This window comes from Lodderomyces beijingensis (assembly GCF_963989305.1).
Source record: "Lodderomyces beijingensis strain CBS 14171 genome assembly, chromosome: 1".
NCBI classification, from domain to species: Eukaryota; Fungi; Ascomycota; class Pichiomycetes; order Serinales; family Debaryomycetaceae; genus Lodderomyces; species Lodderomyces beijingensis.
In genome coordinates this window covers 1,848,447-1,874,330 of record NC_089970.1, presented here as the reverse complement: position 1 = coordinate 1,874,330, position 25,884 = coordinate 1,848,447, and the positions used below count along the sequence as shown (strand labels likewise).

General features: G+C 44.6%; 11 protein-coding genes across 11 annotated transcripts; 3 read left to right on the top strand and 8 right to left on the bottom strand. All coding sequences in view use genetic code 12, as the record gives it.

Moving 5' to 3' along the window:
* Window positions 1–354: 354 nt before the first annotated feature.
* On the bottom strand, window positions 355–1,857 carry LODBEIA_P07580 (uncharacterized protein; the record flags this gene model as incomplete). Its single annotated transcript, XM_066976713.1, has 1 exon — window positions 355–1,857. The coding sequence occupies one exon, from the start codon at window positions 1,855–1,857 to the stop codon at window positions 355–357; it is 1,503 nt and encodes a 500-aa protein (XP_066827696.1).
* Window positions 1,858–2,381: 524 nt separating this feature from the next.
* LODBEIA_P07570 (uncharacterized protein) lies at window positions 2,382–4,154 on the bottom strand (the record flags this gene model as incomplete). Its single annotated transcript, XM_066976712.1, has 1 exon — window positions 2,382–4,154. The coding sequence occupies one exon, from the start codon at window positions 4,152–4,154 to the stop codon at window positions 2,382–2,384; it is 1,773 nt and encodes a 590-aa protein (XP_066827695.1).
* Window positions 4,155–5,670: 1,516 nt separating this feature from the next.
* On the bottom strand, window positions 5,671–7,332 carry LODBEIA_P07560 (uncharacterized protein; the record flags this gene model as incomplete). Its single annotated transcript, XM_066976711.1, has 1 exon — window positions 5,671–7,332. One exon carries the CDS (start codon window positions 7,330–7,332, stop codon window positions 5,671–5,673), a length of 1,662 nt encoding a protein of 553 aa, XP_066827694.1.
* Window positions 7,333–7,932: 600 nt separating this feature from the next.
* Window positions 7,933–8,988, bottom strand: LODBEIA_P07550 (uncharacterized protein; the record flags this gene model as incomplete). Its single annotated transcript, XM_066976710.1, has 1 exon — window positions 7,933–8,988. The coding sequence occupies one exon, from the start codon at window positions 8,986–8,988 to the stop codon at window positions 7,933–7,935; it is 1,056 nt and encodes a 351-aa protein (XP_066827693.1).
* Window positions 8,989–9,444: 456 nt separating this feature from the next.
* Window positions 9,445–10,632, top strand: LODBEIA_P07540 (uncharacterized protein; the record flags this gene model as incomplete). The annotated part of the gene is made up of 1 exon (XM_066976709.1): window positions 9,445–10,632. The coding sequence occupies one exon, from the start codon at window positions 9,445–9,447 to the stop codon at window positions 10,630–10,632; it is 1,188 nt and encodes a 395-aa protein (XP_066827692.1).
* A 1,140-nt stretch (window positions 10,633–11,772) lies between these two features.
* Window positions 11,773–13,641, top strand: LODBEIA_P07530 (uncharacterized protein; the record flags this gene model as incomplete). The annotated part of the gene is made up of 1 exon (XM_066976708.1): window positions 11,773–13,641. The coding sequence occupies one exon, from the start codon at window positions 11,773–11,775 to the stop codon at window positions 13,639–13,641; it is 1,869 nt and encodes a 622-aa protein (XP_066827691.1).
* Window positions 13,642–13,791: 150 nt separating this feature from the next.
* LODBEIA_P07520 (uncharacterized protein) lies at window positions 13,792–14,712 on the bottom strand (the record flags this gene model as incomplete). The annotated part of the gene is made up of 1 exon (XM_066976707.1): window positions 13,792–14,712. One exon carries the CDS (start codon window positions 14,710–14,712, stop codon window positions 13,792–13,794), a length of 921 nt encoding a protein of 306 aa, XP_066827690.1.
* Window positions 14,713–15,245: 533 nt separating this feature from the next.
* LODBEIA_P07510 (uncharacterized protein) lies at window positions 15,246–18,044 on the top strand (the record flags this gene model as incomplete). Its single annotated transcript, XM_066976706.1, has 1 exon — window positions 15,246–18,044. The coding sequence occupies one exon, from the start codon at window positions 15,246–15,248 to the stop codon at window positions 18,042–18,044; it is 2,799 nt and encodes a 932-aa protein (XP_066827689.1).
* Window positions 18,045–18,207: 163 nt separating this feature from the next.
* Window positions 18,208–19,461, bottom strand: LODBEIA_P07500 (uncharacterized protein; the record flags this gene model as incomplete). Its single annotated transcript, XM_066976705.1, has 1 exon — window positions 18,208–19,461. One exon carries the CDS (start codon window positions 19,459–19,461, stop codon window positions 18,208–18,210), a length of 1,254 nt encoding a protein of 417 aa, XP_066827688.1.
* A 120-nt stretch (window positions 19,462–19,581) lies between these two features.
* On the bottom strand, window positions 19,582–20,486 carry LODBEIA_P07490 (uncharacterized protein; the record flags this gene model as incomplete). Its single annotated transcript, XM_066976703.1, has 2 exons — window positions 19,582–20,395; window positions 20,473–20,486. 2 exons carry the CDS (start codon window positions 20,484–20,486, stop codon window positions 19,582–19,584), a joined length of 828 nt encoding a protein of 275 aa, XP_066827687.1.
* A 199-nt stretch (window positions 20,487–20,685) lies between these two features.
* On the bottom strand, window positions 20,686–25,455 carry LODBEIA_P07480 (uncharacterized protein; the record flags this gene model as incomplete). The annotated part of the gene is made up of 1 exon (XM_066976702.1): window positions 20,686–25,455. One exon carries the CDS (start codon window positions 25,453–25,455, stop codon window positions 20,686–20,688), a length of 4,770 nt encoding a protein of 1,589 aa, XP_066827686.1.
* Window positions 25,456–25,884: the final 429 nt, after the last annotated feature.

Here is a 25,884-nt window from a genome sequence, read left to right as displayed (position 1 = left end):
TTGTCCTTGAGGTGTAAAGCTCTCTCGATTTGCGCTTGCTTGAATAACACTGTTGTGAAAATTTTGAGCCGATAGAAGAGAAGGAAAAATGGAGGTTTCGTTTGAAGGAGAGAAAGAAAAAGAACCAACCTGAAAAGGAAGGGTTGCGAAAAGGTAAAAAAAAATATCAAGAGAATCTGCTTTGGAAATCTTGGAGAAAGAAGGGAGGCGGGTTTCTTACCAAAGGGCCAAGACAGGGTTCAACTTGTACTTGCGGAGCATAAGCGAGTGTGACCCTTTCTCCCAATGTTGATTCACTAATACCGAGGACTAAAGCTTTTTCAAAAATCTATAAAAAAAGGAAAAAGTTCCATTCTAAGGAGCCAAGGGGTCTTCCGATTCATCAAGTGCCAACTTTGCAGATTCCTTCGAGGCGAGAAAGTAAACCACCAAAAGCACAATGTTAAACACACCAAGCAAGAAGAAGGGTCCAAGTATCCACGAGTCTGCAATGAACCCACCAAGTAGTGTGATCATCATGATCCCCAACCCGCCACTGAAAGTGTACAAGCCACTCAATGACCCCATAATCAGATGAGTATCGGGAATACCACTCAAACAACTCATGCTGCTAATGATCAACCCGATCTGGGACAAGCCAATAATGCAAACAAACAAGAAGCATGACGCGGTCTTTGGATTGTAGGTTTCGTAGTGAAAATTGGCAGATAATGCAAGGTTCCCCACGGCTCCCACGGCTGACGCAAAGCCAATCGATTTCTTGCCGTATTTATTGACCAAATAGCCCCATACTGGCGCAGAGACCAATGCTGCAGTTTGCGCTATGCCATTTAACATTGCTGCGAATCGATAGCCTTCGTAACATCCATCCTTTTCCGACCAGCTATTGCTTTCGCATTTGCCTATGCTGTAGTAGTAGTTGTAGACTAGCAAAGGTATAAACGCCGTGGTGACCACGGTTGTAGCTCGCGCGACAAATGCACCGGCACACGCCAACTGGGCGTTCTTGTTGCCTCTTGAAAACTGCAAGCCTTCGCTTAGAATCGTCAAGAATGACTTTTCATTGCCGATGCTTTCGGCTCCCAGCAGCAGTTGTGCATTGTCGCTTCTGGTGTCGTACAAGCCAAAATAAAGCACCACCATTGAAATCGCAGCAAAAATCATGACAATGACATACGAGTCCTGGATACTTTGCTTAATGCCAATGTCTCGCCAGTTCGATAGCGTGATGGGCAAGGGGATGAAAACAGCTACGGAAAAGATGGCGCCAAGACCGGTGCAAATGCCCATTATACCAGCAAAGGCACCGTTTTTCCTCTTTAAAGTGACGGACTGACTCTGTTCGACAACTTGGTGATAATCTTCGTTTTTCTTCCAAAAAATCAATTTCTTGAGACTGAAATCCGAGGTTGACAATTCATTCAACGTGACAGTAACGGTGCTCATGCACGCGGTAACCCCCAATGCAAATATGCATCGAAAGATAAACATATCCGGCACGAGCTTCTGATTAATCGCTGCGTATCCAAACAAGGCCAATGCAATAAAAATGAAACTTGAACTTTGGACAATCTTCGATCCGCCATACCCTAAAGCATCAAGCTTATCTATAAAGCCGCCAATGAGCGGAGCCGAGATCATGGCAGTTACTTCATCAAAGAACCCCAATAAGCCAACAATGTGTCCGATCTTGGTATCATTTGTCGACCCTGGCTTGGGTTTGATTCCGATCACTTCTTTGATATAGAAAGGCTGCGTGGCTGTAAGAAACACCACTATGGCAATACAGGCCAATCCGGCGTAATTGAACGCCAAGTAGTTGCTAATTGAATAATTCTGGTACTTGATTTCATACATTTTGCTCTACTGAGGTCTCTTGAAAATCATGGCATTTACTTGAACTTATTCTTGCTCTCCCCCTTTTGATTAACTATTGGAAGTTAGGGGGGAAATTCTTTTGAGTTGGGGGTGAGAGAGCGGTCTTGGAAGCCTCAAAGTCCGAAAAGGAAAAGATCACCTGAAAAGCACGTGACGTGGTGGTGTGCTAAGCTTGAACAGATTGAACACCGCAGATTCAATAAAACACAGGTAAGTTAGGTAAGTTAGGTAAGTTAAGTGACAATCTTCCTGGATGTTATTTGAACCTAATCGAGTGATTTTTGAAACTGCTGCTGGTTTTTTCTTTTTTGACAAAATTTTGCAAGAGTTTTATTAAAAATCCTCACATTCTAGTTATACTTACTATCGATTTCGGTTGCGAAAAAGAAAATGACTGCAAAATAATTAGTGTAAGGCCAAGCCTGCCAAAGATCAATCTACATATCTACAGGGAGTCAGTAACTGAATTAATTTTGTTCTATAAACGTGTCTATAATTTCTATCTAATAGTCTTCTCTGTGAACAGTGTAATCTTCCTTACACCACTTGGCTCTCAAGGTTTTGCCAAATTTGTAAAATGCAAACGGTATCAACACATTGGCCAAGGATATAAAAGCAAGCAACCAACTTGCCCATTGCAAGCCTAATCGCTTGTACATATAAGTGACGAAAAGCGGGAATGCAGCACCGGCGGTACTTCTAAGGAACACTTTTGTCGCCAACGCGGAAGCCGCGTATTTGGCGTATGTGTCGAGAATGTAATTGTTTAGCGAGTAGTAAATCAAAACCATTCCGTATCCAAATGCAATACCCGAAGAGGCAGGACCGACCCAGATGATGTGTTTGAATGAGGTGGCGCCAAGAATGAACAAGGCGATAGCTGGGAATGGAGCTCCAATCATGGCACCCCAAAGACGCAATTCTGGTGGGATTGGTCTCTTTTCGTCAATCAATTTATGGGTGACTTTTTTGTAATGGCTTTCCAACATTGGTGTTGTCGTCACTGCCAACCCTGCACCAATCAAGATGGGAATCAACATGAGCCCAATTTTGTTATCCTTGAATCCGTACAATTTGTTGAAGATGTATGGGTATGCAAAGAAGAACGCGTACAAGAGAGCGTAAATCAAAGCCACGTAACCGCAAATGAGATCCAAGACTGGCTCGGTAACAACGAATTTCAAGGGAAGCAACAAGTTGATCTTGACCATTTCCTTAAATGACAATGGCGATGCTTCTTGTTCGGTCATGATGTTTTGGTTACCAGTCTCTCTTCTCAATCTCTTGGCCCTCTTTTTCAAAATCACTGGTGCATAAGTTTCCGGGATCAAACTCAAGACGATCCACATCACGCCCGCAAACGCCATGTTGACCCAAATCATCAAGTCGAATCTATTGGTGCCAACACTGATGAACCCATTGACGACACCACCAAGGACAGGTCCACTATAAGGACAGAAACTAAAGAATGCAATTGCCAAACCTCTGGTTTCACTGTGGATGTCGACTAGACTTGCACCTGCATTGGTCAAGGCACTCGACGAAAAGACTCCGCACAAAAACCGGCAGACGAGTAAACCACCAATATTGGGAGACAAAGCACAGGGAATGTTGAAGATGGTATACAAGCCAAAACTGATGAAATAAACTGGTCTTCTTCCAATTTGTTCCGATAAGGGGGCCCAGATCAATGGTCCGACACAGAAACCGATAACCATCAACGAGACCGTTAATGTTGAAACTTCGGTTGAGACGTGGTACTTATCGTTAATAGTAAACAAGCCGCCAGATAGGCACGATGAACCGTAAGCGGCACTAATGACGGCAAGGGAGAAAAACATAGTGTAAAGCCATTTGATCCACATGGGCCAATTCAATGGATTTTCAGGATCATCCGTCGTGAACGTGACAAACTCAGTCTCGTCGTTGATCTTGCTCTTTTCACTAGGTTCCCTTCCCAAACTCTCCAAAGTCTTGGCCTTGACCAAACCAGTGCCAGTTTCCAAGACGTACTCCTCGGGGAAAATTGGGTTTTCCACTGGAGGTTGGTTGATGTCCTGCTGAGGAACATCTTTTCTCACACCGAGCTCTTTCAAAGAATTGTGCGTTTCGGCTTTATAAAGCTTGGATTGGGTTTTTTCGCTCCCATTGTAAGCTTTAGTTTCCAGCGATGCTATCGAGCTGGAGTCCTCGCCATCGGCATTGGCATTGGCGCTCGTCACGGTGTACGGCGTTATATGGTTGTTTCCTAAATCTAGACTCGATCTGGGAGACATTTCTTTGGCAGTGCAACTGATACTGGATGGCGAGATGATGTGGGTTATGGAGTATCGAACATGGCAGAGGTTCCCTCTTTTACTTTATATATATACCATGACTTCACGATGCCTGTACTGTACCGTGCCTTTGCCATGCCTGTTTTCGATATTGCTCTTGCATCGTTTTTTTTTTTTTATCTTTATCTTTCCCATGCCGTTTAACCCTTGTGGCATAGTGAATAGCCGTTTCCGAATACCTTTTCTCTTTTTCCTTCGTTTCTCTATTTGCCGCAATTGTTTCCAGTCTATTACTGGACCTGTGGCTGCTAGATACCCACGCTATAGGCTCTCTCCCTTGATGGACTCAACTGGATTTAATTTTGCTATCATGATTTCCGGGCAAAAATAATTAAACCTGGAAATGCAACGCAGCTTATGGGAGCTAAAGTTAGAGCTTTTAGGTGTTTTGAAGCAACGCTTTTTTAGTAGTTGTATCTCGTGGACTGCAAAGCTAGTACTTTTCATGATGCGTGAATTTAAATCAGGATATCTCGCGGTAGAATCCGTCAGACATCGTCTGATAATTACAGTTTTTGCAATCAAAGGAGGCTTAAAGGTTGGTCTATGGCTCAATCACCGTTGGGGCGTGAAAATGCTGTTTCTTGCAGCAGCCCTTGGCAAGAGCTCACAGCATCAACGAAAGCGCAAACCTACACGGGAGACGCGTGCCCAGACCCGATGTGCATCTTTCTGATAGAGGCTTTGGAAGCAAAAAATAAACAAACGTGGACGGCGAGTTTTCCGTCTGTTTCTCAGACCCCTTGCGTGTTCCCATCTGGTTTGTATCCGGCCTTCGAACCCCCATCTCTCCCTTCGTTAAGCCACGAACCGCAACTTAGCCACGGGAAATCTCGCATGTTTCATAATCTTAGGCGGCACTGCATCTCATCGAATCCCGTGGAAAAAAAGAACAACAACAAAAAACAACGGCCATTTGTTTCTTCTTCTTTCGCTTAATAGAGTGAATGTCGCTAGCATAGTGAAGACAGGATCTAAACCACCTCTTCAATATTGGAACACATCCCGGGGGGGGGGGGGGGGGGCGACGGCTCCGAGCTCGGTGATTTTTGTTGCACAACTGAAAAGTTCCCCGTACATTTGCCGAGAGCGCAAAAATAATTTCATAAATTTGAGCTAGTTGAGCGAGGAGGAGGATATACCGGCAAGACTTGGTGAATCGGAGGGAAGGGGGGGTTGGAGCTTTTGTAGGATAGCACCCACCCGAAGCCAGGCCTGTCAGCTCCATTTGCTCCATCCGTCCATCTGCTGTGATTTTTTAGCCTCTTTGATTAACGTGTGCACCTTGGAGTCACGTGCACTTCACCAAATAGCGTTGGGCAAGTCAGGAACGCAAACAAGGCACACAGTATTATACGAGGTAAAAGTAAGATGCGCAATTTTTTTATTCTCCTTTTTTTTCATTCTATATATATGTATTTATTGTACGTAGCTAGTAAAGTTCTTCCTCGATGTCTTACTGAGCCAAGGCATTTGCATGCATATCGTCAACGAAAACATCCTTCTTTCCCGGCGAATGCTTAGTCTTTTTAATCATGTCAGTGATTTGGTTCAAATCCGAGCCAGTCAACTCTTCCATGAAAGCTCCAATTTCGATGTTTTCGTGGTTACCATATAAGCCTCTGGATTTGGATTTCAATCTTTGCAAAATCGAGTCCGAGTTTGTGTGTGCGTAAATGTTGACATCAACGGCAGAGTGGCCGTGAGTGGTCCATCCAATTTGAGCATTGAATGAAGTAATATTGTTCAACACGTATAACAAAGAGTTTGGGTCCGAAGCCTTTGAAATGAGACTCTCCACGATATCATCGCTAGCCGACTTGATGCCCATTTCGTTTTCAAGAATCAGTTCCCTAATGAATTTTTCAAATTTGCCTCCTGTTTTCTTATCCTTATAGTTGTAAATTGTTTTCGACAAGTATTCACCAGACTTTGACGTGTTCAACAATACTTCGGGATACCACAAGTAGTCTGGGTATGCTTCGGTCACTTGTCTAGCAGTGACCATTCCTCCGGTCTCGTGGTCGCTTGTGGAAATAGCAACGGTTTCCACATCCGAAGAGTCAATAAACTTGACCACTTCTTCAAAAGCCTTGTCATAGGCCAACACCTCTCTTACTTGTGCCGCGGGGTCATTGTGGTGGCCGGCGTGGTCAATTCTAGAGCCTTCTATCAACAAGAAGAACCCTTGTTCCGAGTCCTTGGTGGCTTCAGACAACGCAGTCAAGGCAACTTTGACTTGTTCGGCCAAGGACGGATACTCCGACGCGTCTCGGTCCAAGTCGTAGGGGATATCGGTATCAGCTAATAATCCCAAAAGCGGCAAAGTGACATTTTTGCCGCCATCCAACGCGTCAAACTCGGCTCTGTTGCCAACATACGACCATCCATTATTTTGAGTTTCTTCAACAAGGTTTCTTGTGTCGGCTCTACGGCCGCCAGGGACTGATGTAGGCAAGAAATAGCATCTACCGCCACCTAAGATCAAATCCACAGCTCTTCCAAATGGATATTCACCAATCTGGTGCTCGGCAATCAAATCCTCCTGGAATCTGTAATCGACATGCGAGGAAAACGCCGCTGGAGTAGCATCGGTGATTCGAGTAGTGACGACCAAACCAGTGAAATAGCCTTGCAATTTCAACGCTTCAAGAATAGTTCCGCATGGTCTCTTTTGAGGGTCAACTCCAACAGCGCCGTTGTATGACTTTAAAGCGCACGAGAATGCAGTTGCACCAGCCGCCGAGTCAGTCACCAACGAGCTCGAAGATCTCGTGCGTGAACTACCAATCAAGAATTTGTCCAATGTCAACACATCATTGATGGGCAACTTGTCTCTGAATTGGCGGAATGATCTGGCGGCTGACATGCTTGCAGGCCCCATGCCGTCTGTCACCATCATGATGACATTTTTCTTCGAATATGGGTTAAATACCGGTGGCTCATTCACGGCTGGACTGTCGCCACTGGAGGAGTGGAAATAAAGATATGCAATGGTGATTATGGTGACCAAGTTTAGAATGAATGAAAGGTTCTTGGCTACGCTTGAGGGCGATTTGTTTTTGCAGGTCAAAGTGTCGCCTCCAAGACGCGGCAGACGTTCAGCAGCTTTAACCATGATGCTTTTGCCTATGGGTGAAGTGATGTAGGGAGAAAGGAGTTTGGGGGGTTGGGTGTTTGCTTCTCTCTTGCTTAAAGCTGGCTGGAGCACAGACTTCAAAGCACGTTTTGATAAAGATGGTGGAAAGGGTAGTGGCGGGCTTGTACCTTGTTTCGTCGGTTATTCTTGCAGACAGAGAAGGGCCCGACAACTAACAAACAATGGTTTTTTGTTATATATGCATATCTATTTTCTGTTTCGATAGCAGTTGTAGATGGAGTTAAAAAAAGAAAAAATTGCAACCTTGTTCATACTACGTCTATTCAATCTGATAAGTGGGATTACTCATCTCAGTTACACATAGGGTCGAAATGTAACGGTTAAAACAATCTGCGATTGACAACATCTTGATCTATACAATGGAATATACTTTTAAATGACGTTGACGAAACACACTATAAGATTTGACTTACAAGCCAAAAAGAAAAGGAAAAAAGGCAAACAAGAAATAAAGCTTGTCAATCGCTTGACCCTGGGGTGAGACTGACTTGGGTGTAGAGTTCATACTTGGATCTACAAATCAGAATCTCCAAATCAGCTACTAACTCTGTACACGCTTTAGAAATCTGTTACATCAATCGCATCAGAGCCAATCTTTTCATAGACAAGTTTACCCACTGCCAAGTCCATGATTGACAAACCAACAATTTTCTGCACGGTGACATTTGCATTGGTATCCGTGACGTCAGTAACCGGGGATGTATACAACTCATGGATCTCAACCAACCCACTTGGTTGATATTGCGATTGTATCAATTCGCCGGCCTCCTCCAAAGTATGCTCTTTGGAATCCACAATGATCTTGACTCCCTGCTGCTTCAACTTCTTGACGAAATCCAAATCCAACTCAATCATATCGGGTTTGTAGGAGCCAATCAACGAGATGAACACTGGCCATTTAGGATCTTTGTTTATATATTCGGCTTTAATCACGGGGGAAGCAGCTGGCGTGCACCCGAATATGATTGAACTATTCTGAATGCGGTTTTTGTAAGCAACATCTCCATCATTTTGGAACAGGAAAGCGTCGAATTGGACATCTTTGAATTCCTCCTCAAGCTTTGCCTTTAATTTCTCGGCGTTACCCAACGTTCTATTCAAAATGTTGACTCTTTGAATCTTTCTCCCATAGAGTAAAAGTGACAATTTCACGTGCCAGTAGGCTTGCGCACCAACTCCGAAAACTGTCAAGTCGGGCAAGATCTCTTGTTTATCAACACTAATCACCTTGATCAAGCCCAAAGTACTAGCCAACGCCGTCCTAAACGCAGTCAAGGTGCTGGCATTCATCACTGCTTGCAACTCGCCCGAGATTTCATCCATGATCAAAACGCACCCTACAAACCCCAAGCCTTTGGAATTGTTGCATGGACCGCCGCTAATCACCTTGATCCCAACTTCATTCGGCGAGATGCAGGGCATGTAAACGTGAACTGTATCTGAGTTTGGGTTGTTGGAAGCCTGTTTTATCCGCGGGGGCACAATCTGCTCTGGATCGCTGGAATAGGTAACCAACCCATTGAGGAGAGCTGGTTGGAAAACTTCCAAAATCGATTTTTTGGTCAAGCTCTTGTTCAAGAAACCTGTAATGGCTCCATCTGTTATCACCTTCATTCTGGCACAGTAGAATATGCGTAGAAACAAACCACAGAACGCATCTCTACGGGTTGGTTTATATATATCTATATATATACATGTAGGTACCGCGGTGGAATTTTTTTATTTCACGTCGAGTGGCGGCGCAAAATAAGGCGATCTCGGCGGCCAGAAAATCGTGTTTGGCGAGACCGGCGCGCAAGCGCTGCCACACTCCCGGCGGTGGGTCAGAAGGGTGGGCGGGAGCTGGGGCGGGAGCCGCTTCAGCTTCTCGGTGAGGAAAGCTTTACCGGTTTCAGAGTCGTGCAAGCGAACCAAAAAAAAGAGCACTTACAGAGGAGAAGGAGATACTCACCTAAAGCGAGAGAGACAGCAGGCTCTCTCCAGCCCAACCAACCCCTACCTTTTGGTCAACCAGAAGCTTGCTCCCATATCTTTTTGAGATTGAAGTTCCAGATTTGGACAGATCCAAAGATGTTGACAACAAGAGCAGCGGCAAAGCAGACAGTATCGAAAAGCACTCTTGCCTTTGTTCGAAAATTCATAGGGAAAGGTTTAAGTCGAGATGGCTCACAAGAGCCTCAACAAGAAACGGATGCGTTGGCAGAGGCGTTGAATCTCTTTACCAGAAAGCCAGCTAAACTGGGTAAAAGCTCCGAGGTGGGCACGGAGTATAAACCATCGCTTTTCAAGGCGTTCGCCAAAGGGTCAGTGGACGAGCAAATGCGGAGCAGACCCCGTACCGATGCACTGAATGCACACCAGGATAAAAACGATGCTTTTGTTCAGAACATGCTACGGAGTATTAATATGACGTTGAATACAATGTCCAGCTTGGATGCTTCAGAGTTGTTGAGTTTGGATGCTAAGCAGTTGCAGGCACACATCAAGTCAATCACAGACGAAAAATTGTTGGTTGATACTCTTGACTTGTTTATTGAACACGAGCGTCTCAATTTCCAGATATTGGGGGACGTGCTCATGAACCCGTGCTTGAGAAACCTTTCAAGATTACCTGTTGATGCGAAAAACTTTAGCAACATTCGCGGAATCGACGAGGTGCAAGCTGTAAAGCTCAAGATACTCATGCTCAAAAAGCATCATAGTTTAAAACATCCGATTCAAATAATCAGCAATTTGAAGCAGAATATTGAAGTTTACTTTTCCGCCATCAAGAATGACCAATTACCGAGAAACTACGAGCGGCTAGTGTGGAAGTTTACATTCCAGTACCTCAAGCAATACAACGAATCTTACTACGTTGAACAGTTTAAGAATCTACGCACAAGCTTCATCATCTGGGAATCGACAAAGATGTCGCATAGTAGGCAAGTTGCACAGAAGATTTTATCGCATCATAGTCAAGAGCTTAACTCAGTGCAGATTTTGTTCTTGAAAGTTGCAGCGGCATTGGAGGATAAGCAGTTGCGATACTTTTCCGTTAAGACCCCGTTGGACCGCGTGAGCATCAACTCTAGATGGAAATGCTATTTGATCTTCAACTCGTTGGAAAAGATTTTGCTTCATTCGCAGCAACCAACGGCGACACTGTTGCTTGACGAGTTGAATACGTGCCGCGCCAACTATATTAAGTACGCATCAGAAAAGGGACTCGAGGAGCTCACTCCCGCTTCTGAAGAAATCATCTTACAACAATGGTGATGAGAATTTTATGTTCTAAGCCGGGTCCTATTCAACTTGAAGTTTTTTTTTTTTTGTTCTTTTTATTTCCAAGAGCTAGCTAAGCCGGATTTCTTGGGCTCCTAATTTGGTTTTTCATTTCCTCTCACTAGCCTAGAAGGAATGCACGATGAGGATCAAACTGCTCAACTAATAGAAACAATCTCTGGTTTTCCCTACTACGCATACAAGTGAGGCGTTAAATCCAACTCTTGCGTTTCTGTATCGGGGTATTGGTTCCAGTGTGAAGGAGGAATCTTGTCCCAGATTTTGTGTTTTTGAATTCATACGAAAAGGAAACAGTGGTGTGATGTGGTGTGGTGCGGAGTGGATGGCCGAAAATCAGAAAATCTTATCTTTAAATCGTAACGGAGTCCGTGCAATGGAAATCATTAGCAAACTTAAAAGAGCTCTAGGGGATGAAGTCGAGCATAATCTTCATTTGAACTTGCGCAGGACTTCAATCATCGAACATGGGTTGGGGGTTTGAATGCCTCCGTCTTGTTTTGGCTCTTTTTATTTTTTTTTTTGTTTTTGCTACGACTCCCCAAGGGGGGGGGGGGAAGATTATCAGAAACCGTTGGGGACATGGAACCAAACGGCTCCGAAAGAAGAACAAAAATTATTTAAGTCTGACACGGCAATTGATGCTTGAGTTAAGACAGCAACCTGGCCACCCTCCCGTCTCCTGTCCTCCTCTCCAAGATGGTTTTTTCTCTCTCATATGAAAGTGTGGATTGAGTGTAACACTCCTGTGTTTTGCTTCTCCTTCTTTTGGCCGCTCCCGTGCATTTTCTACTTGCTCTGCTTCCTTTGACACATTGCTCGTTTGATTCCACACCACGCATATTTTCTTAATCTCACACGGCAGGAAGGAGAACACCGAGATAGCAAATATAAGATCGCTCAACACACAGTAGATTTTTTTCAAACTGTAACAAGGGTTGGAGAAGGGAGGGGACAGCAGCTATCTGTGCCTTTTGATTGCAATTCCATTTATAAACCAAGACGGTTTTCCTCCCCACCGAGTTGCTTTTCTATTTTCAACACATCAAGTTCCCCAGGCAAAAGCGAAAGAAGCCTCCATAGCATAGAAAGTTTTTTTTTTTCTCACCCAAGAGCATGAGTGGCAAACCAGATTCAACAGAAGTAGATCCGCTTTTGCCACTTTCAAAGCAACAAGAAGGTGCAGAGCCATCTCCTTCTAGGGATATCCCAGATGAACCACTTTTATATTTGGAAGAAGCAGCCAATGACGTATATGAAGCTGTGATTGAGAATGACGAGGAGTACGACGAAGATGAACACAATGAAGATGTCGTTTGGCTTAGAGAACAACGCCTCCTAAACAAGACAATCCACTGGTTTCGCCGCCCCAGTGTGTTGATGATTGCTTCGATAACGTTTCTTTTGGCGTTTGCATCGTCGAGTGCAGAATCTACCCGCCAGGTTATCACTTTGAAATTGTCATGCAATGCCTTGGGAGCTGAAAACTGCTCTAGAGAAAATGCTCAAGTGCTCATGTCGAATTTGCAATTGGGCTACAGCATATGTGGAGCCATCATCATGCTTGTGTCTTCAGGTAAGATCTCGCCCATGAGTGATTTGTACGGGAGAAGGATCTTCATCATTGCCGTTGTGGCGTGTTTCTTTGTTGGAAGAACGTTGAAATTCTTGATCATGTACAATTTCGACTCGTTGCAGTTTTACCCCATGATTGGCTGCGAGATCTTTACCAACCTATGTGGTGGAATCATGTCCTTGCTTGCGTTGAGCAACTGCTACATCTCGGACGTGGCTGAGCCCCACCAACGAATCTATTCCTTGGGCTTGAGTATTGCCGCAATGTTTGTTGGGTTGAGCATTGGTCCGCTTGTGGGTAATTTCATCATTTCATTAACTACAAAATTTGGGTCCACGGTGGAACTCTCGAGCCAAGAATTCATCCCGTTGAAGTTGGAATTGCTTCTTTTATTCGTTGATCTTATGATTGCCATTTTTGTCTTGCCCGAATCGAGATCGGAAAAGGCTAGGAAAAAATCGAGATCTCTTTCTAGATCACTGAGTCAGCTCAATTTACAAGTGGCTACAGCGCAACCACCAAGTAAAATGGAGACGTTTTTGAATCAGATTAATTTCCTTAAACCGTTGAAGTTGCTTTGGATCCCGCGAGAACTTGTGAGCCCAGCCAACTTGAACAGAATCAACAGCGACAGGTTTGCAATCTTGGTGTTGGTTTCCATTGACTGTGCCATGTCCACCTTGGCCATATCCTTTGGCGAGATCTTTATTCTTTACGGTATCTACAACTACAATTGGAGTCCCAGCAACTTGGGCCAATTCTTGGCCATTGCATGTGCAAGCAAAGCCATTGTGTTGATTTTATTATCGCCCGTTATCAGTCACAAAATTTTCCAGCATGGCTTTGGATTCAGGGTCTTTAAAAAGCGAATCGATATGGTTGACTTTTCAATGTGCTTGTTGGGGCTCGTTTGTGAAGTGATTGGTATCTTTGGATACAGTCTTGCTCCTTCAACCTTTTATTTCTTCTCGTGCACTGTAATATGTGGCTTTGGTTCCTTGGTAAGCCCCTCGCTCAGTTCCGCTATTGTCAAATTCTACCCAGAGACAAAAATTGGAGAGTTGTTTGGCGCAGTGGCTTTATTGAAAAACTTGTTTGCATTGGTTGCACCAATATTCTACATTTCCATTTACAAATACAGCTTGAGCAAATTGCATCGCCCCGGTCTCGTGTTTCTTGTTGCCGGCTCACTCTTGACATTTTGCACGGTGATGCTTATAATTGCCAAACGGGTAATTCGTTTGGATAGAAACACCCGTGTGCCCCTGTTGTCCAGACCCAGCTCCATTGCCGACATAGTCGAACCACCAAGTCCGCAACACTTGCAGTCCACGCGTCAAAACAGTTTCACTGACTTGCACAGAAAGAACAGTTTTATTCAAAAGGAAAGAACCGGATCAAGCAACTAGTCCGTTAGATATTCTTTTCTTTTTCTTCTTTGCTTCTTTGTTTTCTTCATTATTCCTTTTACTTTATAGATTTTCTGATTTCCTGATATTCCCCTTTTTCCTTTGTGGTGGATTGTAAGAAAGAAAAACAAAATGACAAATCTCTAAGACTCAACCCATTAATCGAAGTGCTAGTTCAACACTGGCGAAAGTGCCTGCACTACAAGGAACTGCCCTGAGTAAACAAGGAACGATTCCTCGCCAGAAACCAAGCAATCCATGGTTATTGAAGATGTATTTTGCTGCTTTGATCGAACTGCCATTGAATTTACTATTTGCACCCCATCCATCGCTTTGTACATTTGATTTGATGACATCTAATGGATACGAGCTCAACCAAAGAGCATTGCCAGCCAAGGCTCCACTGGCCAACAATTCAGGGGTGCTTATTTGGTCTCTGCTCTTGTAATGCTGGAGATCGATAATTTGTTTGATCAACGTCTCGTAAGTCAAGAACCACACACCATAGGCCTGGAATTCTCTCAAGACCGTAATGTCGAATCCTCGGTAGATTCCTCTTAGGCCCTGCGTGGAGTAGATTTGCTTAATGGTAGCCGACATTGAAATCAGTTTCCCCAGCGATTGACTCAATATCCTCAACTGCTCCACTGGAGACGTGACTGGCGAGTTGACGACACCGGCCATTGCACCCGCGATGTAAGTCTGCGGCCAAAGATTGAGTTTGTCTTGGCCCGTATACTGCAAAATCTGTCTCTTTGTTTCGTGGAAACCGTAAAATTGCAACGACACACAAACTCCCACACCAAAAAGCGGCGGCAAAGTTCCTTTATAAAACGCAAAAAGGCCCTCGTTTTTAACAACGTTTTTTATGACTTGAAGCGACGACGATGCCGACGTCGTTTGAAGCCTGATCTTGACCAAATCGGCCGGTTGGCCTATAAGTACCTGGGTCGCACCCCCGACAAATCCTGCTGCCACATCTTTCAATTTCCGTGAAAGTGAATTGTCCACGGGTTTAGACTTGGCTAGATCTGTCTGTTCAAACGCCTCTACTTCAGCCGCGTCAGCCATATTCGTCTCTGCAGAAGGGAGGGAGAGTTAGGAGAAATGGGCCAATGCAAGCAGAGTGGAGGGGGAAAGAAGATAGAGTAAAGTTTTATGAACAAATTTTGCAATCAATTCTAATCAAATACTAACCAAATACAATACATTATACCCACACACGAGATTAGCAGCATTCACGTGATCACCATCAGTCACGTGATCCAAAACCCGTCTTCGACGCCTTACTTACTGCTACTTTCCCCGACTACCAAGTGCGCGGCTCCAGTAGGGCCACGTAACGTCTCTCGCTCCTCGTTCCATATGTGTGTGTTGTCCGCCACCCACATACGCTGAAAAATATTGAGAGACAAAGAACCACCAGAAGAGAAAAAAACAACAGAAAAACAAAGGGGGGAAAAAAACACCAGCAAATGTGTTGCCAAAATTTGACAACCAAATAGTGATAGCAGATTGATCACATTTTTCTTCCAGACGTGCTTTCTTCAATCCGTCTTATAGCCTAGTTGATATCGACCCGCTCCCCGCAGCAAGTGAACCGAATGTCAGGTAGAAGAAGAGCTTACCCACAACCGCAGTATTCGGCACCAGGAGCTGCTGGCATTGCCTCTTCCTCTATTGGCCAAGCACAACAAGCCGTTTTGCAAGGAGGAGTGCCTCAGTATGGGGGTGCTCCGGCTTATGGAGTTGACCAGTTGCAGGGCCAGTTTCAGCAAATGAATGTCAATGGAGCACAGGCGCAACAGGCGCAACAAGGTCAGTATTCCCATCTCCAGTATCAGCAACAGCCAAACGCACAGCTTGGTTATGACCCTTACCAAGCACAAGCGCAAGCTGGTGTTTATGGGCAAGGCATGGGTGGGGTTCCACCTGCTGCGGGAGCAGCAGCTGCCTACCAATCTGGAGCCTATGGCGGCTACGGCACTGCTAGCATTGCAACTGGTGTGCAGTTGAATGCCTTGTACACAACGGACTTGTCGAGAGACTTGCCACCACCAATTGCCGAATTGTCATTCCAGCCACCTCCCATCACGTTGTCGGAGAATGCCACTTTGATTCCCGGGTCCAAGACTGCAAATGCCTCGTGCGACTACTTTAGATCCACTTTGAACGTTATCCCCAATAACTCGTCGCTTTTGAAAAAATCAAAACTTCCATTGGCATTGGTGGTCAAGCCCTACAATGCTTTGAAAATAGATGACGAAAACGTGCCTGTGACTTGTGACACTACCATCAGCAGATGTCGTCGTTGTCGTGGCTACATCAACCCATTTGTCACTTTGGCTGAAAATGGTAGACGCTGGAGATGCAACTTCTGTAACTTGTTGAATGATATTCCAAGTGCTTTTGAATACGATGAAATCAGCGGCCAAGTTAGAAACAAGTTTGATAGAGTTGAATTGAACCATGCCGTGGTTGAGTTTATTGCACCAAAAGAATATATGGCCAGAGCTCCGCAACCTATTGTTTACGTGTTCATCATTGATGTTTCCGTGCACGCGGTACAAAGTGGATTGACAGGCACAATCACCAGAACTATTTTGGAAAGTTTGGACAGAATTCCCAATGAAAACAAGACCGCGAGAATCGCTTTCATTGGGGTTGATTCCAACTTGCACTACTTTAGGTTCTACGAAGGGTTGGAGGGCACTGAAACCATGGTTGTTGCCGATATCGACGAGCCTTTCTTGCCCTCTCCTGGTGGACTTTTGGTTAATTTGGACGAAAACAGAGAGGCTATCGAAAAATTGCTTCTTGATTTCCCATCATTCTTTGAAGGAACTGCTAGTCAAGGTTTCGCTTTGGGTCCAGCATTGAAAGCGGGACACAAGTTGATCAGCAATGTTGGTGGTAAATTGGTTTGTTTTGCTGCCACTTTGCCCAATGTAGGTGAAGGAAAATTGAGTGTTCGAGACGAAGCCAGCGTTGCTGGAAAAGTCAAAGAAGCCAAGGCCTTGTTGACTTCGGCCGACAGCTTCTACAAATCGTTTGCCGTCAATTGTAACTCGTCTCAAGTTACTGTTGACCTTTTCTTGACGTCGTCGGCTTATCAAGATGTTGCTACCTTGTCCAACTTGCCCCGATACACTGCAGGTCAAACCCATTTCTACCCAGCATGGACAAGCAAAAAATACGAAGACGTTGCCAAATTGTCGAAAGAAGTTAGTGACCACTTGTCTCAAGACATTGCCTTGGAGGCTGTGTTGAGGGTTAGAGGATCAACAGGTTTCCGAATGTCCTCATTCTTTGGTAATTTCTTCAACAGATCATCTGATTTGTGTTCATTCCCCACTTTCCCCAGAGACCAATCTTATCTCATTGAGATGTCGATAGAGGAAACCATTAATAAACCAGTTGTTTATTTCCAAGCAGCTGTTTTGCATTCAACGTCGTTTGGAGAGAGAAGAATCAGAGTCATGAATTTGGCTTTGCCGACATCTTCCAAATTGGTTGATATATATGCCTCGGCCGACCAATTGGCAATCACAAACTATTTCACCCACAAGGCCATTGAAAAAGCATTGTCTTCGTCGTTACCAGAAGCGAGAGAATACCTCATTTCCAAAGTAGTTGATATATTAAACATTTACAGGAAGGAGCTCGTTGCAGGAAATGTTTCCGGAGCCTCGCCGTTGCAAATATCCACCAATTTGAGAATGTTGCCGCTTTTGCTCTTTTGCTTAACCAAGCACTTGGGTTTCAGGAGCGATAGAGTGCCATCCGATCACAGGGCTGCTGCATTGAACAACCTTGGATCTTTGCCAATCCCACAGTTGATCAAGTCCATATATCCTACTGTGTACTCCTTGCACAATATGCCTGATGCGTGTGGACTACCAGGCGTTAGAGAAGGGAGCGAAGAATTTGAGCAAGAAGACTCATCTGAGGTTGACGTGGTGTTACCGGAACCAGTCAATGACTCGAAAACGTCCTGGGAAAACTATGGATTATACCTCATTGACAATGGCAGCGAGCTATTCTTGTGGGTCTCAGGTAACGTTGTCCCAGGGTTAATCCAAGATGTGTTTGGTACGGAAAACTTGTACGAGATCCCAACGGGCAAAACCGAGCTTCCCGAATACTCAATTGAGCAAAGTGAATTCAACTACAGAGTGCGTCAAATCATTGGTAAAATCAGAGAACAACCAGACTCGATCATTTGGAAGAATTTGTATGTTGTTGTTGGTGCTTCATCGAACGAGCCAATTGAAATTTCCCAGCAGCGTGACCTCATGGCTTTGAGAATGTGGGCTTCAAGTTGCTTGGTGGAGGACAAGACAGGTAGTGAACCTTCCTATAGGGACTTTTTGACTTCGTTAAAGTCAAAGGTGTCACAGTAAATAAATAAGAAAAAAAAAAACAAAAAAAAAAAAACAAAAAGAAAGAAGGTGAAATATTACTTTATACCTATTTTGAAATAAATAGATCAATGTCTACAATACAAAAAACTACTTTTCTTTACTCCTTTTTCTTTTTTTAAGGTTGGAATATGAATAGACACTACTATTTATAATCAATCATTGTCAATGCGTCCAAGATTAGATCCCTTTCAAGCTCGTTGGTCAATTTCTCATGAACGGCATTTTTCAAGCCTTGATTGTAAACTTTTAAATTCTTTGCCGTAGGTCCGCCTCTGGCCATAGTCGCCGCGATATTCCTCTTGAACAGGAGAGCCAACTTCAGCCAAAGCAATGTTTCTAGCGAGTCGCATTTGAAATGCTGTAACATCAACTTCAAAATCGACACCACGCCACCGTTCCCATTGCCATCGCTGTTTTCATGGCCATTGCCATTGCTATTGCCATTGGGACTACTGTTTCCATCCCGTTCAACATGTATTTTCCACTGGCCAAGCACATGGTTCAACTTGTCGAAATAGGTACTGGCACTCTCTTGAACATCCAACAACAAGCTCGTGAAGTTGCGCGGCGACTGCAAAGCTTTCGAAAGTTGGCTCGTGCCCACGCTCAACTGCCTCGTCACGGTGCATTTCTCCACGACACTGTAAAACTCGAGTTGGTTCAAGATGTACAACGCTTGTAGATTATTATAAAGCTTGGTGTTTTTCGAGCTTAAACTTGTGGTTTTCGCCAATTCGCTACTTACCAACTGCGCGCACTCCAGCAACATGATGGATCTTCGCGTGTTTAGCGTCGTTTGGTAATCGCGCACTAGTCGAATCTGCATCACGGGGGTAGCTTTTAGATCGGCGTCTGGGCCTAGCTCGAGGTAAAGCCGCGAGAGTTGGTTCATCAACCGGGCAATCTTGATCACGTCGCGATCCGTATAATTCATTTGCAACTCTTCCAATTGCTGGATTATAAAGATGAAGAAGCTGACGTGGCGTAACAATTGCAAAGTTTGATGCATTCGATACACGGCGTTATTGAGCTGGGTGGCGCGTTCGTATGGTTCAATCACTTCCCGTTGGATTTTCAGGAATGGTTTATTCACGAGTTGCATTTGCGGCTCGATTCGATCTTGCAAAATCTGCTTATAGGTTGACACTTCGGTGAATTTCTGGATTAAGACCTCGTGGTTCTGACTTGTTGTTTGCTTGATTCGTTTCTCGATTTCAACGAGGTCGTATTTGAGCTTTTTGAGTGGTGTGTTCAAGTCCAATTCGGGGTTTTCTACCCCGTTTGTAGCGCATAGTATACCATTGGCGAGTTTATGTTGGTCAAAATCTGGTTCTAAATATGCCTCAAAGTCTTCTAATTGGTCTACTTCAGTTGGTGCCTTGGCCGCCACCGCCATCTCCTTGTTCTTGTTCTTATGTCAATGTAGCGGTGATCTAGTAATAAACATGTGAATATGTATTTACACACAGAGATTAATTATTTGAGTACGTGAAAAAAATCGAAGTGCGGCTTCAATTTATTCAGTTCTGTACTTGGGTTTACCCCCACCACCGGCACCATTACCACTGCCCATTTTTTTGCCAACACCAATAGGTCTCTTCTGAAACAATTTCTTGCGGTGTCGTCTACCACCAAGCGGGTTAAACTTGGCATACTTTTCGCGCTTCTCCCTCATTTTCATCTCTTTGACCTCGCGTTGCTTCACCTTGGCTTTCTCCAAACGACGTTCCCGACATCGAATCTTGCTTTCTCGTTTCTTCTTCCCGGGCCTCATCCTCTTCTTCTTCTCCCTATCTTGTTTCTCAGCTTCAACTTTTGCGTTGGTTTCATTCAAATCTATACATCGCTTCAGGTTCGGCTGTATGAAAATCTGGGAGATTATATCCTGTGCAGAGACGGCACACGTTTCAAAGCGAGCTCGCTCATCGGCGGTATACTGGGCAAAATAGTAATGTGGAGGACGTTCATTGACTATTCGTTCTTCCGAGTGCTCTCGAAGTGAAATTTTTTGAGTTTGTGTTGATGTGGTTGGTGCTGGTGCCGATTGTCGCGATGATCGACCTCGTTCTTTTTCCGGCGCCGGCGCCGTATCTTTTGATGGTGCTGGTGCTGATGTAGGTGCTGATGTAGGCGCGGATGCAAAGAGAGGGAAATCAAACTCGTCTTCAGCGTCGTTGTCTTCTCCATGTGTCTGCGCATCTCGTGGCGACGTTTGCTCTTCTTCCACTTCTACAAAATCGAAATCGAGCGCTGGTGGTATGTATGCTCCACTGGAATCCGAAGGTGCATCGTCACTATCGTCGTCTGCGTAAAGGTCTTGACGGTTGATTCTTGAGTCGTCGTTAGCAATCACATCGATACAATCACGAAAAAAAGCAAAAACAAAAATAGAAAAGGGGCAACATACTTTCGTTGGCTCATTGGATTGTCAAACGAGTCTGCTCGTTAACCTAACCTGGTTTTTTTTTTTTTTTTGCAACTTTGAAGTTTTGAAAGTTCGAGATCTTGCGCACCAAGAGTTGAAAAGACTCTTCCACTACAAATATTCAATAAAAGAAAAAGTTCTTATAATACAGCATTTAAATAAATTAGTCGTCAGATAGAATTAGGTGGAGTTCAGTCACCACAACGATTTGCAGGTAGTCGCAATGGTGTTGATGATATCCTTTCTATAGCTTAACCTTGGAGGCAAGAACTTACCGAGGTTTCCTGCAGTGTAGTCTACTGCTTTGTCTTTTTCTTTCTGTTTGTCTTTGTCTTTGTCTTTGTCTTTGTCTTCTTCTTGGTGTTGTTGCACTTGTCCACGAAGATCTTCAGGATGGTCGAATCCTCGCAAGGAGTCAAGGAGCACATCAATCTGGTGCAGAGCCTTGATTGCATTAAGCACAACCGGGAATTTCTCCTCAACTAATGGCATGAGCTCTTCATACTTGACAAAGTTGACAGAAAGATTTGCAAAAAGCCGTTCTCCTTCTTTACGGGAATTGCCAGAAACGGTACCGTCGTTCTGCTTTCCGATGAAATCGTAAAATAGTTTCCAAAGTTTGCACTTCTCTTCCACGTCGGCTTCCTCTAATGCAACATCTCCAGCAAGATCCTTGAAAGGTGTCAAAGTCAATAAGGACATCTGGAGGTCGACAACGTACTTGGTTTCATTCTTAATGACAACATAAAAGGGCAAATACTTGGAAATAGTCGCATCCGTTGGCTTTGAGTTGAAATTCAAATACCGCAATCCAGCAGGGTACAACGCAAAGATCTTGTCCCGTCTCATCTTGATCTTTTTAGTCTCCAATTGCTTGGCTTTCTCTTCTGCCACTTGTGCCCTTCTCAAGTCTTCCTCTCGCTTCAACTCAGCCAATGCCTTCTCTTCTTCGATTTTCTTGGCCTCATCCTCCATCTTTTTCAACTCTCGTTCCTTTTCAGATTTCAAAAACATCTCTTTTCTAGCCCTCTTTTTGGCCTCGGCTTTCTCCTGCCAGATCCTGGCCTCCTCGGCGCTCTTGGCCTTTTGTTCCTCAGATACCTTAGGCTGCAACGGCGGTGGTGCTGCTTGTGGTGGCGATGTCAATGTTGTCAATGTCGTCACTCGCTCTTCGGTTATAGGACCCTCCTCAATTGCCCTATTCTTGGTAGCCACTTCTTCCGACATCAATGTCTTCTCTGCATCTTCAATGACAGTTTTCACTTCCTCTGCCAGGGCGGGAGACAATGCCAGCTCAGTCTCGACGATTTGCGCTTTAGCGTCAGAAATGGATTTGAAAAAATCATCAGCTTTCAACTTTTTTGCCTCTCTTTCTTCTACAACGGGGCCACTTTCGAGTTTTCTCTTTTTCTCATTATCGCCGCCACCACTACTATTGAATTTAACCAATTTAGTTGCATCGTCATTATACCCGAGTTCAGGAGCGGTATCATTCGCTGGAGAAGTATTTGACGCATCAATTTGGTCCTTTTCCTTCATTGACACTTCCACCGTATTGTCAACCGGCTCATCGACATCCATTTTGTCGCTTTGCTGCTCGTTCAATCTTGGTATTTTCCCAGGCGCATCCTCATCATCATCATTAGCATCATCATCATCATTAGCATCATCATCATCATCATCATCTGACTGGTCGTCAGATACAGGCACACTTGGAGCTCGAGACAGTAGCTTTGATGTGGATCTTGACACCACGCGTGAAGATACAGCCGACAAGACGTTGACTTTAATCCCGGCCTTCTTTACCATAAACTCTTGAATCAACTCCACTTCTTTGATATCAATTTTTGGCGAGTGCTGGGCAATTTCCAATGCATTTAATCCATCGTCATTCCTTGTTTTGAAAGGATCAGCGCCCTTCTCCAAAAGCGACCGAACAACACGCCTGTGGCCGCGGCCAACACTGGCCAATAAAGCTGTAACTCCACAGGGACTTTCGGTATCAACATTATACGGCGTGGGGTTCAATCCCAACATGATCTCAATCAAGTCGGAATGTCCGTTGCGTGCAGCAACAACAAATATATCTGGGTTGTCTTCTAAACGGTTCCCGTCCCAGAAAAAATCGGGCATTTTCTCCTTGCGGTTCTTGGCTGCCCATTTGCAGAATTTGGATCTTGTCAACTCGGCAAAATAGGTTTCGTTTGGGTCGTCGCGTACTTCACCGGGGATTTCCGGCGTCGCAGCTCTTGAGAATGTCGCGACTTCTTCGATGCCGGAAATCTTGTTGATGGCGCTCTCCAAGATGTGGACAATTTCCTCGTATCCTTCTTCGTCAGCGTGATCACATTTGATTTTAGATAGAGCGCTGAAACCGTTAATGTTGAGAAGTGTGGGGTCGGCGTCATTTGCAAGCAAGATCTTGACGATTTCGAGATGCTTATTTTCGGCGGCATCAATCAAGGGGGTTTCAGAGTCTCCTGCGGCGCTAGCCTTTGCATTGACGTTTGCTCCGTTTTTAATCAAAAACAGCACAATCTCCTCATGGCCTTCGAGAGCAGCCTCGTGAAGGCAAGTGAACCCGCAGAAATCCTTTTCGTTAGCATCGGCACCGCGACCAATGTACTCTTTGACGTCCTCCAAATTTCCCTTTTTACATGCTCGTTGAAGTAAAGATCTACCGCTGGAGTCGCGTTTGATTTTATAGGGTGCTTTTTTTAAGGACTTACCTGGAGTGGGTTTCTTTTCTGTTCCCCTAGGCTTGTAATCGGCTTCTTTATTGCCTTCATTGCCTTCATTGTACAAATCACCCTCATCGTCGTCTGAGCTTTCAACCGTTCTGCTCCTTTTCTTCAATTTACTTCGTTCTTCGTCGTGAGGTTTCTTTCGTAATAGGGCTTTTCCCAAGTTGAGTCGCGGTGGAGTTCCCAAAACTGTTTCCGCCTCGGAAGAAAGCTGCTCTTGCTCCTCGTCTGCATCCGCATTTTCCATGGAGACATCTTCATCCTTGATGATTTTTCCGCTAACCTTGGAGGTCAACGCGTCATCAGTATCGGCTGCAGGTAAAGTTGGCTGATCTTGCACCTCATGTGCCGAATGAGTTTGCTCGGAGGCAGTTTCGGGTTCTGGTTTTGCAATGAGTGAATCTTGAACATCAAGCTGCTTACTTTCAACTCCAATTTCAGTCTTGAGCTTGGTCAAGTCGACATGCTCATTTGGGCTTTTTGACTTGTTGTTATCGTCGTCCTGAGTTGCAGGGTTCGGGGCACCACCTGAATTTATTGTAGTAGCAGATTCGTTTGGCTTTTCCGGATTCTTGATTTCGCCGAGTTCTTCATTCTTGACGATACTTGCAGGTTTAGCAGTTTCATGCGTTTCTGGCGTTTTGGAAAATTGTCTAGCTTTCTCTTTTGACGATTTCAAGTATTCGGCGAAAGATTTTTTCCTTGGTTCTGCTTTTGGCAACTCATTTGGAGCTGTTTTTGCAACCTCCTTGTCCCTGTCGTCTTCCTTTCGTTTGGTTTGAAGGTTGCTTGTCACATCTGAAGAGGAAGGGCCGGTAGAAATTGCCTCTTTTGTGGGTTGAGTATTGTTGGAAATGTCGTTATAAACTGAACTTCTGAGGCTTGTTCCTGCTTTGACCAGTCCAATGGTTGTCGATTTTTGATTTTTTTCACCCACGTCCTTCAGTGTTTCCGTCAAAGGTTCCTTTGCAACCTCATTTCCAGTTTTAGTTTGAATTGATTCCTCTGCTGATGCTTTTTCTGGTTGGGGATTGTCTTGAGAATCTTGTTTCTTTTTGGGCTCAAGTGCGGCCGTATTTAAGTTCTCGCTGGTTAAAGATCCGGTTTTAGAGGCTTCTGTATCAATTTTGCGTTTATCATTTTGTTCCTTATTTTTCAGTTGTACCTTTACCGCCTCTGCAGAAGTCACCGTCTGGCTCTTTAGGTCCTTGTCTTTGTTGTTGAGACTATTCTCGAGCTTTTCTTCTGTGCTGCTTTCATCTTTCTTCTGCGTAACACCCTGCTCCTTTTGCTCCTTTTTCTCTTTTTCAAGCTCATCCTTCACCTTCTTATCCTTCTCACTCGGCAAATCTTTAAACTCCGTAGCCTCGGATTTCCTCTTGACTTCATCCTCAGGCGAAACTCCCCTCGTTGATTCGGCACTTTTCAGAATGAAATCCTTGTCATTCTTACTCGGTTTCTCATAGGAGGCATTCCAAGACCGCGACTTCCCCCCTGCCAAGCTTGTTCCTTCATCATTACCGTTGGAAGGCCTTCGCAGTTTCGGCTCAGCGCTATAATTGCGATCTCTCCTCCGATCGTCACTAACATATGACTTTTCCCTCCCCATTCTCCGTAGATCCTCACTCATTTCCAGCTTAGTTTTCGATGCACTAGTTTTGCCCAGAAAGGGTTCGGGAGATGTTCTCCGGTTCACCAAATCTCGTGAACTTCGCGAAATGTACTTGTCTCCCGCTGCGGACAGGTAGTTCGAGCTGGAGTAGCCGCCATATTTATCGTGTCGGCGCCGCGGATTCATTGAGCTATTTTTCCCCGATCCATAATATGTATCTCCTCTTCCCCTTTCTCCGCCTCCGCCGAGAGCGCTCCTCAGGGTAGAACTCTTGTAATATGAGCCTCCATTGGAATTTTTCGACGAATAGCTATCGCCAAAACGGGACTTGTAGCCGGATCCGATATAGAAATCTCGTCCTCTAGTACTTGACGATGATTGTGTTGCTGACGTTGATGCTGGTGCCGATGATGACGTTGATGTTGATGTAGTTGCTGCTGAGCTAGATTGTTGAGTAGCGTCCTTTACGTCTCTACGCTCCGGCGGTGTACGTCGCCCTCGATCAAACGAGTCTGTCTTGGCTTGTTCGTGTAACTTTCGAGATGAGGAGCTTGTGTTGCTGTTGAATCGAGGGGTATAGTGACTTGAACCGTGATTGTTGTATGACATCTTTTGCGAGTTTTCATTCAAGTTTGCATAAAGTCTCAGGAGGCGCCCAGTCAGTAGTGGTTGTTCTTGAAAAGTTTTTGACTCCAATATTCCTGTTCTGAGAAATGATGTCCTTTAGAGGAGAAACAGAGCTGATTTATTGTCAGTGGTGTATAAATGATGGATGCGCTGAGATAGTCCAGGTTGTTAAAAGTGATGTATTGGTTGGTATATATCAACGGTTAACTAGCATTTTGAGATTGAGTTATGACAGCCACAAAAAAAGCGACTGTCAGCTCAATGTCGTGTCGTGGAAAAAAGATCTTTCTCACGCGACACTGGGCCAATTTTTGCAACCAAATACCATTGCCCAAGTCATGCAAGGTTGGAACTTGAATACGAGGTAGAAATCTGAAGGTGAAGCTCCCTTTTCAACATATTCGAAGCGGG